We start from the raw sequence: 14,037 nt of genomic DNA, 5'->3' as shown, positions 1-14,037 counted from the left end.
TTTCCCAGCACCATTTATTGAAGAGACTGTCTTTCTTCCAATGGATAGTCTTTCCTCCTTTATCGAATATTAGTCGACCATAAAGTTGAGGGTCCACTTCTGGGTTCTCTATTCTGTTCCACTGATCTATGTGTCTGTTTTTGTGCCAGTACCACACTGTCTTGATGACCACAGCTTTGTAGCACAACCTGAAATCTGGCATTGTGATGCCCCCAGCTATGGTTTTCTTTTTTAAAATTCCCCTGGCTATTCGGGGTCTTTTCTGGTTCCACACAAATCTTAAAATAATTTGTTCTAACTCTCTGAAGAAAGTCCATGGTATTTTGATAGGGATTGCATTAAACGTGTAAATTGCCCTGGGTAACATTGACATTTTCACAATATTAATTCTGCCAATCCATGAGCATGGAATGTTTTTCCATCTCTTTGTGTCTTCCTCAATTTCTTTCAGAAGTGTTCTATAGTTTTGAGGGTATAGATCCTTTACATCTTTGGTGAGGTTTATTCCTAGGTATCTTATGCTTTTGGGTGCAATTGTAAATGGGATTGACTCCTTAATTTCTCTTTCTTCAGTCTCATTGTTAGTGTATAGAAATGCCACTGACTTCTGGGCATTGATTTTGTATCCTGCCACGCTACCGAATTGCTGTATGAGTTCTAGCAATCTTGGGGTGGAGACTTTTGGGTTTTCTATGTAGAGTATCATGTCATCAGCGAAGAGGGAGAGTTTGACTTCTTCTTTGCCAATTTGAATGCCTTTAATGTCTTTTTGTTGTCTGATTGCTGAGGCTAGGACTTCCAGTACTATGTTGAATAGCAGTGGTGAGAGCGGACATCCCTGTTTTGTTCCTGATCTTAGGGGAAAGGCTCCCAGTGCTTCCCCATTGAGAATGATATTTGCTGTGGGCTTTTTGTAGATGGCTTTTAAGATGTCGAGGAATGTTCCTTCTATCCCTACACTCTGAAGAGTTTTGATCAGAAATGGATGCTGTATTTTGTCAAATGCTTTCTCTGCATCTAATGAGAGGATCATATGGTTCTTGGATTTTCTCTTGCTGATATGATGAATCACATTGATTGTTTTACGGGTGTTGAACCAGCCTTGTGTCCCAGGGATAAATCCTACTTGGTCATGGTGAAGAATTTTCTTAATGTACTGTTGGATCCTATGTTTCTCATGTTTGTAAAGGTATCACTAAAAGATATTAATTTGATCAAATAAGAAACTCAAGATTTTGCTTCTCTCTGTTTGGGATTGCTGCATCTGATCAATCCCCATGTCACCTGGCTTTTCCTTTTCTCTTCCCCCTCTCTTTCCCTGAATGAGCCCTCTCCCTCTTTTCTCTCCATTCCCATAGCTCCTCCCATTGTCCAAACCCTCTTCCAATTACCCCCAGGTCCTGCACTGGCATCTTCATTTGTCTTCTCCCTTCCATCCCCGTCCTGCAAAGCTGGCCCTGGATGTATCCCTTTACAATCCTTTCACAGCTTCCTGTTGCTCTAGAATCAAGCCTAAACTCTCCAGTGGCCAGGAAGTCTCCTCTTCCAGAGCCCTTGGCTTCCTTCTTTCAGTGTCTGGCCTACTCACACTCCTTCCCTGGCAGGGCTTTTGCATCCTTTAGCTCCCTGTTCCCCAAACCTGTCAATGCAATGAAAACAAGAACAGACACAACAAAGGGGACATACTCATTGTCCTTCCCGAAGTCCCACCAGCTGTTTGGGGATCAGCCCTATCTACAGCGGTGGGTGCTCCCTGGGCTGTCCAGGGAGTCGGCTCCCTAGGACATGGCACAGTGCCTGGCACAGACGATGAGTATAGGAAAGGATTATTAATCTGCATGAGGGAATGGGTGAATGATAATGGATCAGATAGGATTCTGAAACTTAGTGCTGATGCTGTTTTACAAATTGACTGAAGTGAAACAGAAAATGGAAAAAGGTGCCTGTAAATGTAAGTAAATATTCCAGCCTCTTTAAGAGAGAAGGTTAATGCATTCTTGGTTATTTATTTAATGATAAAAAAGTCTTTTAAAATAATTCAAATATTTACCAGATTATCATATCCCCTTAGCTTAAGCTCTTAATGGGAGAAATCTTGCCTTTGTCTTTCTTGTAGACTTTGGCAGAAACCCTGGCCTTTGGTTGATGAGCTGCATGGTTTTGTTGACTTAAATAAAATCTGGCAACTGCCTAAATCAATTTCAGGACATTGCTTCTCTCGATGAAGTTGGTGGCCACAAATAACAGAACTTAATAAAGGTTTCCAAGGAAGTAAAATCCAGCCTCTTTCAAAGCAAATACATTCATATTATTTCATAACCCATATATGCTAGATATCCAAAAAATCTGTGTACTTTACCCTAAAACATTTATTAAAGTACCTGCATTGTATTTGTTGTTCCAAAGAAGCTAAATGGGTCCCTGAGGATTTAAAAGTTTGAATAATATTTGTTGGGATTAGCTAATAGGACCTGTTTTCTTCTGATATCATGTGAATCAGTTTCATCTGATCTTTATCTAAGAAAATGGGCCAATATATGAAACTAATCATTTTTTATTGTGAAATGTATTATATATATACAATGGAATAATTGTGAAATTTTTCTGTGGTTTGAAGGACAATGAAATGCATGCCACATCTTCACTATACATCTCAGGAAATGACAGAGGGCAGCCATAATGTGCATCCCTTTGCATCTCGTCCCTCTGTAGTGGTCTGCGTGGGTTATAGGGGAACCATAGACCATAGATACTTGAATGGCCGAGCCAGGGTTTTGTGCAGGTTTTATTAAGAAATTGTGAAAGGACCTTGTGTCATTGCTTATTGGAAAACTCTCTTTCCTTTTTTTTTTGGCCTGTCTCCTATGTCTAGTTCCACGTCTCTTCTGTCTTTAGAAGGAGCCACAAAGTTTAAAGAAGCCACAAGCTTCATGACTGCCTAGCAACAGCAATGCCATTTGAAGGGGAAACAGGTGTAGTGCTCTTAGAACTGATGAATGGAAACGTGCTGCCTTTCTACTGCTCTTAGAGCTGGGATGAGCCTGGAAGAGGGGGCACTCAAGGAACCCTCAATTAGCCTGCCCTGGAGAGAGATGGGACCCACAGCCATGCTTTGTTTCTGAGCCAGTAGTGGGACCAGTCCCACTTTCGGGACCCGCTTTGTGGGTGTGCAAGCAGTGCAGTCCGAAGGGCCCTGTGCTTGCAGTTGCTTATCCTGAGAGTCTTCATACTTTGACTTTTAAATGTACATTTTGTACAATAGGACGATGGAACCTGCTTTAAGGGCTTAGAACCACAACTCATACATTGTTTTGCCTTTTGCTTCTTCCTGCTTCCCTGGGAGGGATTCTCGGCTGACTACTCTCCCAGCCTTTGATGCTCCCCGCCTTACTGCCCAGCGTCTGCCATTGCCCTCTGTCCCCAGTGGGGTCTCCAGGAAGGACATGCCTGCTCTGTGGCAGCTGAGGGCTGGGCATTGTGCTGGCATTCCTGCATTGAGCTGGTAGTGTCATGGTGTGTTCAGGGAGCACCTTGGTGATGTGGGCCTCTCACCCATCACTGATCCAGGCACTAAGCACTTCAAGTGTGAAGTTGCATTCCCTGGGGCTGTGTGTCTGCTGTGAGCTGAGGTGGCTGGCCGTGGGAAGGGGATATTGACCTAAAGCAACAATCATAAGATATTACCCATAAGTCTTTGGGTTTCCTGGCTGGTTCTTCTGGTTTGGGCCAGTTTGGCTGACATCTGCTGGTCTCTCATGTGTCTGTCATCAGCTGGCAGATCAGATGGAGGCTCGATGATCCATATTGGCTTCACTTAGTGTGCGGCAGTTGGCAGGATGTCGGCTGGGGCAGCGGGAACAAACAGGCATCCCAGAGGCTCACTAACCCTGGCTTCTTCATGCGTTGGCAGAGTTCCAAGAGCAGTAAGAGAGGATAGCCCTAGGGGAACAAGTATCTCTCGTCTCTACTATGTCATATTTGTTGCTGAGTTGGCCAAAGCAATAATACACAGGCCAACCCCGATTCTGGGAGTAGAGAAAGAACCTACCTCTTGATGGGAGGAACCACAAAATCATATTGTAAGCTGTGTGCATGCAAGGATGGGGGGGAACCAATCAAATGACATTAGTAAATGATATTTTAGCTTTTCTTTGTTTTCTCTTAAAAATCAGCATATGTTTTCCTACTTCTGAACTATTACCAAAATTAGCTTAAAGGATAGTCCTTATGTATATTTATAGAATGGTTCCATGCAAATGTATTTTATTGCCTAGACTAAGGATCCCTGTAGAACTGCTGCCAACCCCAGGTAATCATTAAACCACCTCAGTAACACACTGCTTCACTAGATTAAGGAAAGAAAAGAATATACAAATCGAGATGTGACATCAGCCTTGTTTTAGATGCTTCCCCCCACCCCCACCCCAGGATGGTGAGTCTGCCTTTTCTTTTTGAACTGCACTGTCTTTGTAGGAACAGTCAGAAGAACCTGAGAGTGACCTTGTGCAACCTTTTTTGCAAGGAGTGGAGGGGCTGCTTTAGTGGTGTGTTAAGATGGGGTGACACAAAACCCCAGAGTGTTTGGAAGGGTCCCTAGTGTGGCTCTGTGAAGACCCCCTCCTGAGTACCCTGCCCCCCTCCCCGGAATCCTGGCCACAGGTTTACAGGCTGCAGCCTGATCTGAAGTTTTCCTGCCACACCGCGGTCACTGCCGCTAGACTTCCCTGCCCGCCGCACTTCTGGAACAGCCCTGTAACGTTATCTTCCCCCAGGGCTCCTTGCTTTGTCTTATGTCCTGAAGTGCCCGGCAGTGTCCTGGCCACTGCACCTAAAGCCAAGAAGGGAGTGGGGGGAACATGCTGCCAGGGGATCAGGGTTGACATGAAAATTATTGGAGTCAGGAAATTCCAGAGTTCTTAAGTCATTCAGGAAGACAGTTGACATGAGCGGCCAAGGGAGGGGATCAGGTTGCCTTGGCGTAAGTAGGGATTGAGGTTCCCTGTCAAGAGCTGGTCTGGCAGGGAGGTGTCAGAGTCCTCCACGGTGTAGGCAAAGTTTGGGTGGTTCTGTCTGAATCTTTATAACAGCCAGGTGGGACTCAACCTTGACTCGCTGCCTATTCACATCGTTGTGTTCTTTTATAACACTTCTCCCTGACGAGATTGAAGATTTTGCTGGATATACTTACCAATTTGCTTTGAAGGTGATACCTGAAGCTGACCCTCCTTCGAGGGATTTTACTGTTTCAATGTGTGGGTCCAGTAAAGAAGCCCTGTATTCTTACTCCTTGGCCCACATGATGGTTTAAATATTAATCTTGGGTGTCTCGGGTGTGCTGATGAGGTGGGGCTTGTGTGGTGGAATGGTGCGGGCAGTGTGTGTTGACCTGTGTGGTACCTTCCTGGGCCGCGTGACCCCCTTCACGTGTTGTTGCACCCCCCATGGTGCACATGTATCCCCGCTCGCTAAAGGCTGCAATGTCTGAACTTGACCCCTTCCTGTAGCTCTACTGTGAGGCCTCCCCACACTCACTTCCTGACAGATTAAAAGGCACATATTCATCTTTTCTGGTTTAGTTGATGAAAACTAGCACAAATTGCCCATCTGTTAATTAGGGGAGCAGGATTGTGACACTGACTTAGGAAGTAATGGCAGCCTTTCCTCTGGAAGGAGGACTGGGACATTTTCATGGAGGATGCTTGGGTCCCGGGAGCCTGTGGCTGCTAATTATAGGGAAGAAATACGACTGAGGATGAACTTCCACACATTATAACAGTTGGTTTAAATGGCTTTTAATTCTCTTCTGCATTCTATTTGTGTGTTATATTTACTCAATAAGATGATCTTTGAGGGGAGGAAGCGTTTATGTGTTCCTTGGTGCCCAGCCCGTGCCTGACATATAATTTTGTTAAAATTGAACTATGGAAATGGTAGTAATGATGCCCTGAATGTGAGGAGAGGAATGATGAGAACAGGCAGTTCTGCTAAACTTTTGGGATTCTGTTGTTGGAGGCTGGGGAGATTGTGGGGTGTTATGTTGTGGTTCCAGCCTGGCCAGGAGCATGCTGAGGCAGATACTTGGTGGGCAGATACTTGGTGAATGTTGAGGAAAACCGGATATTCCTTTTTTTTTTTTTAAGATTTTATTTATTTATTCACGAGAGACACAGAGAGAGGCAGAGACATAGGCAGAGGGAGAAGCAGGTTCCTCACAGGGAGCCTGATGTGGGACTCGATCCCTGTACTGGGATCACACCCTCACCCAAAGGCAGATGCTCAACCGCTGAGCCACCCAGGCGTCCCAAAACCAGATATTCGTATTCATCTGAGGCTCCATCCTCAGGTATGGGATGGAGATGCTGGGCAAACTGGCCACAGTTGCCAGTAAGAACAAGGCTATATCTGCTGGTGGCCAGTGAGCTCCACCTCTGCCCCAGCTGAGGAGACAACCATAGGGCTAGGTGGGGTGTGAGGAGTGAAAGCTGGGACAGGGTCCTCAGCCTCTTACCCACTCCCTGCTGCCTCCATGTTGGGTGCATCAAATGAATGACCTGGGAGGGTCAGAAGGAGTGTGACCTGGGAGGCTGGAGGGGGCTCACAAAATTCCCAGAATTTTGTGACCAGTTGTTGAATGCAGCCATTATTAAAAAGTAAATTTTTAAAAAGATTTTATTTATTCATTTGACACACACACACACACACACACACAGAGAGAGAGAGAGAGAGAGAGAGAGAGAGAGAGAGCATAAGCATGGAAAGTGGCAGGCAGGTCAAGGAACCTGATGTGGGGCTCCATCTCAGGACCCTGAGCTGAAGGCAGTTGCTTAACTGGCTGAGCCACCCAGGTGCCCCTAAAAAGTAAATTATATAAACGTACAGTTAAATAAGTTATATAAAAAATATACGTAATAAATACTCAAAACATGTTACTTCCTAATTGTTTTGTTAAATTGTACTGCTACCTATGCTTTTAAGGTTTCTGACATCTCTTGTATCTGTTTGGTGAAAATATTATATACTGGTGGGCTTCTGTGTCTCTTTTCCAGCTCCACACTCATTGGTTTCCCTTTGGTAGCTTGAAATGGGCCATGGTGGCAATATTTATACCCAATACAGGTGCCCATTCTGTCTCTCTCCATGCTAGCAGCACTGCCTCTCCGACTTGGTTCTTTCTCTCTGGCCTGAGTGTGGACCCCATCCTCAGAATGACTCAGGCCCCTGGGAGAAGCAGAAACTCTTTATCCAAAAGCCTTTTTCTCTGGGCTCACGCATTTCTAGGGCCTGAGGCAAAAGAAATTGTTATGGCTTAAAGGGCTTTTATTATCCCCATCTTCTGGTCTGTTGGTTATAAGTGGGATGAGAAATAAGCCAAAGTGTTGGTACTATCAACAGGACAGACCCCATAAGTTGTCTTAGTTAATAACATCAGCAAGGGGTCAAAGCAAGACTGAGCTGCAGTGATTCCAGCTCTACACATGGCTTAGGGTACACGTTAACAGGTCCAGTTTCTAATGGAATGTTCCATCTAGGAATGATCAAGTATGATTGCAGTCCACGGGAGACGCTTGGCCCAGGAGATGGCTTCTGTAGGAAATCCTTCCTGTCCGCTGCTTCTAAAGGCTGGGGGAGGCAGCTCCCCTGCATGTCCCCCCAAACTCTGGGTGCATGTCTCGCACCACAGTACAATGAATTTGGCCAATTGGATCCTTGGGTTGAAATGCTTTCTCAGATGAGATGATCCATCCATAAAATACCAGTCAAGAATGCTGAACCTCACCAGTGTGCCTTTAGGAGTTAAGGGAAGCCAGTTTGTTAGAGAAATAAAAACAAGTGAATCAAATAGGATTAGCCCTCCTTCAAATGATTTAGCTAGGTATTTCTTACAAATAATTAAAAAAAAAACAAATTCCTTTCATTCTGTTAAGGATAACTAGAAACAGGAGCTGTGGGGTCTCTATAAGAATTAGCAGCCTGTTACAGATGCTGATTCTAGATAAGTCAACAGTCTACATTTCTCTTGTTGAGGATAATAAGCAAAGCTTTTGCATCAAAAGAGACTAATTCCTTGTTTGAAATCTCACTTATAGTGGGAGGATTATCAGGCATTTATCTAGATGTTTTAAAGTAGCTAAATATTTACCTTTGCTTTCCCCCAATCTCCCGTCATTGTGGAATAGGAGTGTTAGCTCATCTGGTAGGTAACTACTAAGACCAGCCCTTATAGCCCAAGAAATCAAGCGTGAAGTTGGATTTCCTCAGAACGTTAATCTTTGATAAAATTATTTTCCTGTATTCTAAATGTCATGTAATGCTGGCTGCTGTAACAACCTCAAAATCTTAACAGTTTACCACAGCAAAGGCTTATGTCTAGCTCTTGTCACTAGCCAGGGTGGGCAGTGGATGCTGGGCAATTGAATGCTCTCTTCCAAGCAGTGATTCAGGAGCTGGAGCTCCTCCTATCTGGGGCTTTGCTGGTTTCTAGACTTTGGAGTCCTCCTTTGGTGCCTTTGCATCCAGCCTCTGGCTTCTCTGCATCTGGCTGTATGTGGGAGAAGAAAGGTGGATGGATATGCAGGGAGGTTAAGGGCCAGGCCTGTTGGGAGCCTTTTTTTTTTTTTTTTTTTTAACTTTCCATTACTATTCCATTGGTCAGCATTCAGTTATATAGCCGTTAGCCCTACTGTAAGACTGGGATATGTAGTCTTTGTGCCCAGGAAGAAAAAGGAATGGGCTTGGCAAACATGAGACACGGCCTTGGCCACACCCGAACACTAAGATGACATGTACTGCATTTTGCAAACATGATATTTTCAAGTCCTTTGTAGGCTTGTGGCCGTAGAGAGGATGCAGAGTGGCACAGTGATCGAGAGCACGACTTTGAATCAAACTACCATTTACCAGGTGTGACCCTGGGCAAGTAACGTAGTCTTGCTCCGTGCCTTGGTGTACTCTTCCTAAAAATGGGGAGAATGATAGAAATTAATAGGGTTTGTGTGACAGTCAAATGATGTAACAGGTATAATGCTTAGCATTATGCATGGGACATAGTTAGCAACATGTAACTGTTAAATAAATTTTTCAAAAATAAGGCTAGTAACAGAGAGACCAAATGTCTTCTGTGGTATGTTGTAATTTGGATATGCTATCATTCAGATGGAGAAGGACTCCTTCACTCCCCTGTCCACGTCTCCTAGGCCCTGTCAGTGCCACTCCCTTACTAGGTGTCATTTCAGTCCGTGCACTATGTAGTTGGCTCCCAATTTGTTTGTACTAACCCACTCCCTCTGCCTGTTATGATCTGAATTTCAGAATAATGCTTGATTTTAAAAAACACATGAAGGCAACCTGAAGGGACTTCTTTATACAAGGTCAGTGTCCCGGGAGCAGGCTCGGCTTAAAAGCTCTTTCTCTTGCAGCTCGATGACTGCACGCTGCAGCTCTCCCACAACGGCGCCTACCTGGACTTGGAAGCCACCCTGGCAGAGCAACGGGATGAGCTGGAAGGCTTCCAGGATGATGCTGGGTAAGAGCAACAGTTGTCCCTGCTCACTAGTCCCAACCTTCCAAGATATGGGGGTACGTTAAGGCCTTAGAATATTCGGAAGAAACCACCGTAGCTTTACCCTTCTCTTCACACACAGTCACACAAAGGAAGGGAGATGCAAATGCCTGACCAGTAGAAATTGCAAATCCGTTTGCATTCTGAGTAATTCTTCTTGACAGGGCCACTCAGGGGCAGGAACATTTGTGGTATAGTTTAATTAAGCACATTACCTTCTAAGTTTTTGTTTTTTTTTTTTTTAAACCAAATATAATGAAAATAATATTTTCTAGACTTGAGTAGTTGGACAACTATTTCAAGTATTGTTTTTAATGATAACTTCCTGGATATTTCATTTCCTTGGCAGATGTCCTAGTAGCTTATTTTATACTATATCACCTTTTGAACTCACAACAGTGGAGAAAGTGATTCATAATTGTATTAATTGACATCACAATTAGCCTACCTACTTTTAGCCTACTTCTAGAATGGCTTAGTACTTTTGATTGCTGTGAATCTGAATAAAACAATACACATGAAAAATCAGGTGTAAAGAAAGTAAAATCACATTCATCACACATGAACATATGGTCAGCTATTCCTGTATTTATTAGGTTGTTGAAATAGCTTTTTTTTTAAAAAAAAAATTATTTATTTATTCAGGAGAGACACAGGCAGAGGGAGAAGCAGGCTCCATGCAGGGAGCCCGATTCGGGACTGGATCCCAGGACCCCAGGATCACACCCTGGGCCAAGGCAGGAGCTAAACCGCTGAGCCACCCAGGGATCCCCGTTGAAATAGCTTTTTAATTGGGGGCCCCCTGCCTTCCTTTCTGTCCTCATCCATTCAGATCCAAGTCAATCTCTGATTTTATCACCTTCCTCCTGAGAAACCTTCAGAGATTCCCTGTTGCTTTCCAAGTAGAGTTTAGCTGTCTCAATCTGATATTCATGGACTTCCCCAAAAGTTTCTCTGAAGCTACCCTGCCTGAGTTAAAAATAGATTATAGCCAGATGAATATTCTCTGTGAGTGCTGATGCTTTGTGAGTGGCTCTCAAGATGAGGGAGAGTGGGAACCTTCTCAGCATTAGTTTTCTGCCTGATTCTGGTATTTCCGATGATTTTCTGGGTTTCCCCAACTTCAACACCTGCCACAGTTTATGGTGCTTTGCCCCCTAAAAGTACCTCCCTTAGTTGCCTGCTGCTAAAAATCTCATAGATCAGAACTGGGCTTGTTTGAATATCTGTCATCTAGCATTTTCCCAGCACATGATAGGTACTTACTGAATGTTGGTAGTCAGGTAAATGGCAGGACCCTGAAATGGATTCCTGAATAACATGACCATGAGCACTAATGCCGGGATCCTTGGTGGGAACCAGCCAAGTTTTCTGAGGACCCAATGGGAACAGACCCTGGGGACAGACTACTACAGGCTATACATAGAGGAGAGGTGTCATTATTATGTCACACTAGATTCTACTCATCATTATTAAAAAAAATTATTATTAGATTGATAGGCTTGGGAAAATTCCATTGCTATGTTTTTACAAAGTATTTGACAGTGCTATCCCTTTATATAAGATGTCAAAATTCAGGCTGGATGACAGTCTAATTGGATGACTTCATGGTTCATTGATAAGCATATACCAGGAGTTTATGAGTAGATTGTTAACATCCTGAAAAATCTCTCTACTGGTAGTACAGTTGAAGACCATGCTCTGTTTGATTTTTTTCTTTCTTATCAAAAGTGAATGATCTGGAGATGGGAGCTTAGGGGAAGAAAGCATCCCTATATTAGATAGCAGTATCAAGGGTGAAGAGTGGGGAAAAAAGGGGCACCTTGGTGCTGACTCTTGATTTTGATTCAGGTCATGATCTTGGTCCTGAGATCGAGCCCCATGGCAGGTTTCCTGCTGCGCATGGAGTCTAAGATTCTCTCTCTCTCTGCCCCCCTGCAACACATGCACATACTCTCTCTCTTAAAAAAAAAAAAAAAGAGTGGGGAAGAAAATAACATTTATGGAACACCTGCTATGCCAACCACCATACCAGGTAACTTGTTCACGGTCTGTTTATTTAATAGTTCATTCTCTTAACAGTCATGTGACTGATTTTATTGTTTCTGTTTTTCATTTGAAACAACTGAGGGTCAGGACTTAAATTACAGGTCCAGGAAGACAGAGCCAGGAGATGGTAGAGCCAAGTTTGAACAAAGGTGGACCTGATTCCAAGTCTGTACTCACCTGACCATCCCAGGAGCTTCTGGGCAAAGGCATTTCAGGTTTACTCAGGATATATGTTGGTACTTTTGGTGACATAAGTTTGTTTCATGCAAGGACATCATCGGTCCCAGGCTAAAACACTGGATTTGGCTCAAGTAGCACTCAAGCAGGCTGCACCGTGACTCTGGGGAAGACGCATTTGCTGCCATCATCTGGCACTCTCAGCATCAGCATCCAGGTGCTGAAAGTCCCCACAACCATTCCTCAAGAGCCAGGAACCCTGCTGCAAGCTCTCCAGAGGAGATCCTGGGACTTACTTTCTCTCTCTGTTCCCTTGTAAATCATCACCTGGCCATGGGGCCATGTGATAGGTGCAACCTTGACCACATTTCTGCACCCGCAACCTAAGATGGATTATGGCAAGATGAGAAGGCAGGACTCATACGTTGGAAAGTATCATCAGGAGAAAGTAGCCAGACCATGCTGGGTAGCTGTGCTTTTGACAGGTGGGCCCCAAACTTAGCCCAGAGGGGGCTTTATGTTTTTGCAAAATTCCTGGTTTTTAGTGACCTATCCCTTGTCCTTTGGAATGTATTCAAGATGGCACTCCTTTTTGTCTGGAAGAGTATGGAGAAGCTACCTTTAGTGATCACTGGTGGGGAGGCCCCTCTGTCCCTGACCTAGGCTGCAGAAGACTAACGAGGATGGTACTGTCCTGGCATTGCTGGGTCACTCCATTATCCCCAGGTTGTTTACCACCACTGAGCCCAGGCAGCATATGGCAGCTTGCTGGGAGCTAGTTGGAAGCAGCCTGCAGGCTGAGCCTTCCTGCACAGGTGGGAGGCATCTGGGCACATCTGCAGTGTCATTTATTCTGAGTTTCCCCTTCTAGGTCCTCCCCTCAGAGTGTGGCATTTAGCATTGTCTGTGTGCCTGAGAACTCTTGTCTCCCATGAATGGGAGTTAAAATATAATTTCTTTCCAGTTAAGAATTGCCCCGTTGAGGCATGAAAAGGACAAATGAAACCATTCTTTCTCTTGATTTCTTTGTGTAAATTTTAGCAAAAATCTGCTAGTGTTGTGACCATATAATGACAATGTGTGGCAGGAGGTATGTAAATGCTGTTTTTTTTTTTTTTTTTTTTTTTTTTGTTGTTGTTGTTGTACAGTGTGTTCTGAGAATTTTCCTTGCTGGAGGAGTTTCTTTGTGCTTGTCCATTACCCTGCTCTTTAATGCCAAGACTAAAAATTAACCCACTCCTTGTTTAGAATTATCACTTAAGCTATAGCTAATTGGAGAAGAGGAGAAAGACCTTCAAAAGTAGAAGGACAAAGCAGTTATGCTACCAAAATGGAGCCAAGTCTGTTTATTGCTTTTCCAAGGCCAGGGAAATTAACAACTACAGCATGTTGTGGCCGAACCAGAAGCTCCGAACCCTCTGGATTATTATTCGCGACTCTGCCATTGTGTGACCTTGGGCAAGCCACTTGATCTCTGACAAGAGTTTATAAAATTTATTTATAAAATGAGGACCATATTACCCAATTCCATTTACCTCCCTGTATCAGCAGGGATCCCAACACGGTCTCTGGCACAGCGGGGAGCAGCATGGCATAGTGGTTAGGGACATGGGCTGGCTGGCAGTTAGTTTCATGGCTGTGTTACCGCGGGGATGCTTCTTCCCCTCTCTGAACCTCAATCTCCTAGTAACTGGGGATAATCCTAATACATCCTGGCTGGGTTGTTGTGAGGAAAAAATGCAATGACGTATAGTACCGAAAACATTAAGCCAATTCCCAGCATATAAACTCAAAAGTAGTAGCCCTTACCATAATTACAGCCAGAATTTGGAAAGTAGATACCCTGAAACGGGAATCACTGGATTTTCGACCTGGAGGGGTGCATGAAGGTGAAAGCGTTCTGAAATCTCATTTCTTTTAGTTCAGGAAAACCAAAGCTGGATCCTTGCCCACAGGGCAGAGCTGGGCCAGAGAGCCCCCGCCGCTTTTCTGCTTATTTCCACCTTCACTGCGTCTGAAAGAAAACCAGTGCCAGCTGAGGGGCCTGGGAACCTGTCACGGAGAAATGGGGCCGGAGGTTAGCCCTGGAGGGGAAAGTGGCGTTGGGAGGTGGAAAGCGCCGGGGGGCCGGGGTGGGGGGTGCGTGGAAGAGCTACGAGGGGCTTGAGGAGCACTAGAGTGCAGCTGGGCGTGATGAGGACCGGTGTGGTGACTGTGGCACGTGGACTGTGCCTCCCCAAGTGCTCCTACCT

At 44.6% G+C, this 14,037-nt stretch overlaps 1 protein-coding gene and 1 long non-coding RNA gene across 16 annotated transcripts in view; one reads left to right on the top strand and one right to left on the bottom strand.

The window, feature by feature from the left end:
• The window catches only part of FHOD3 (formin homology 2 domain containing 3), a 464,819-nt gene that overhangs the window by 55,211 nt on the left and 395,571 nt on the right, over positions 1-14,037 (top strand). For all 15 annotated transcript variants that reach the window (XM_025429108.3, XM_025429100.3, XM_025429109.3 and 12 more), the window contains exon 2: positions 9,417-9,523. In XM_025429108.3, coding sequence (XP_025284893.1) covers positions 9,417-9,523 — 107 coding nt within the window. The remainder of the gene's footprint in view (positions 1-9,416; positions 9,524-14,037) is intronic.
• On the bottom strand, positions 6,539-10,986 carry LOC112647862 (uncharacterized). Its single transcript, XR_003128543.3, has 3 exons — positions 10,826-10,986; positions 8,141-8,954; positions 6,539-6,851 (listed from the first exon to the last, which is right to left on the bottom strand). It is a non-coding gene; the product is annotated as an uncharacterized LOC112647862 (long non-coding RNA).

This window comes from Canis lupus, chromosome 7, assembly GCF_003254725.2.
Source record: "Canis lupus dingo isolate Sandy chromosome 7, ASM325472v2, whole genome shotgun sequence".
In the NCBI taxonomy this organism is placed as follows: Eukaryota; Metazoa; Chordata; class Mammalia; order Carnivora; family Canidae; genus Canis; species Canis lupus.
The sequence above is the reverse complement of the archived record's forward strand: the minus strand, read 5'-3'. Positions and strand labels throughout refer to the sequence as shown.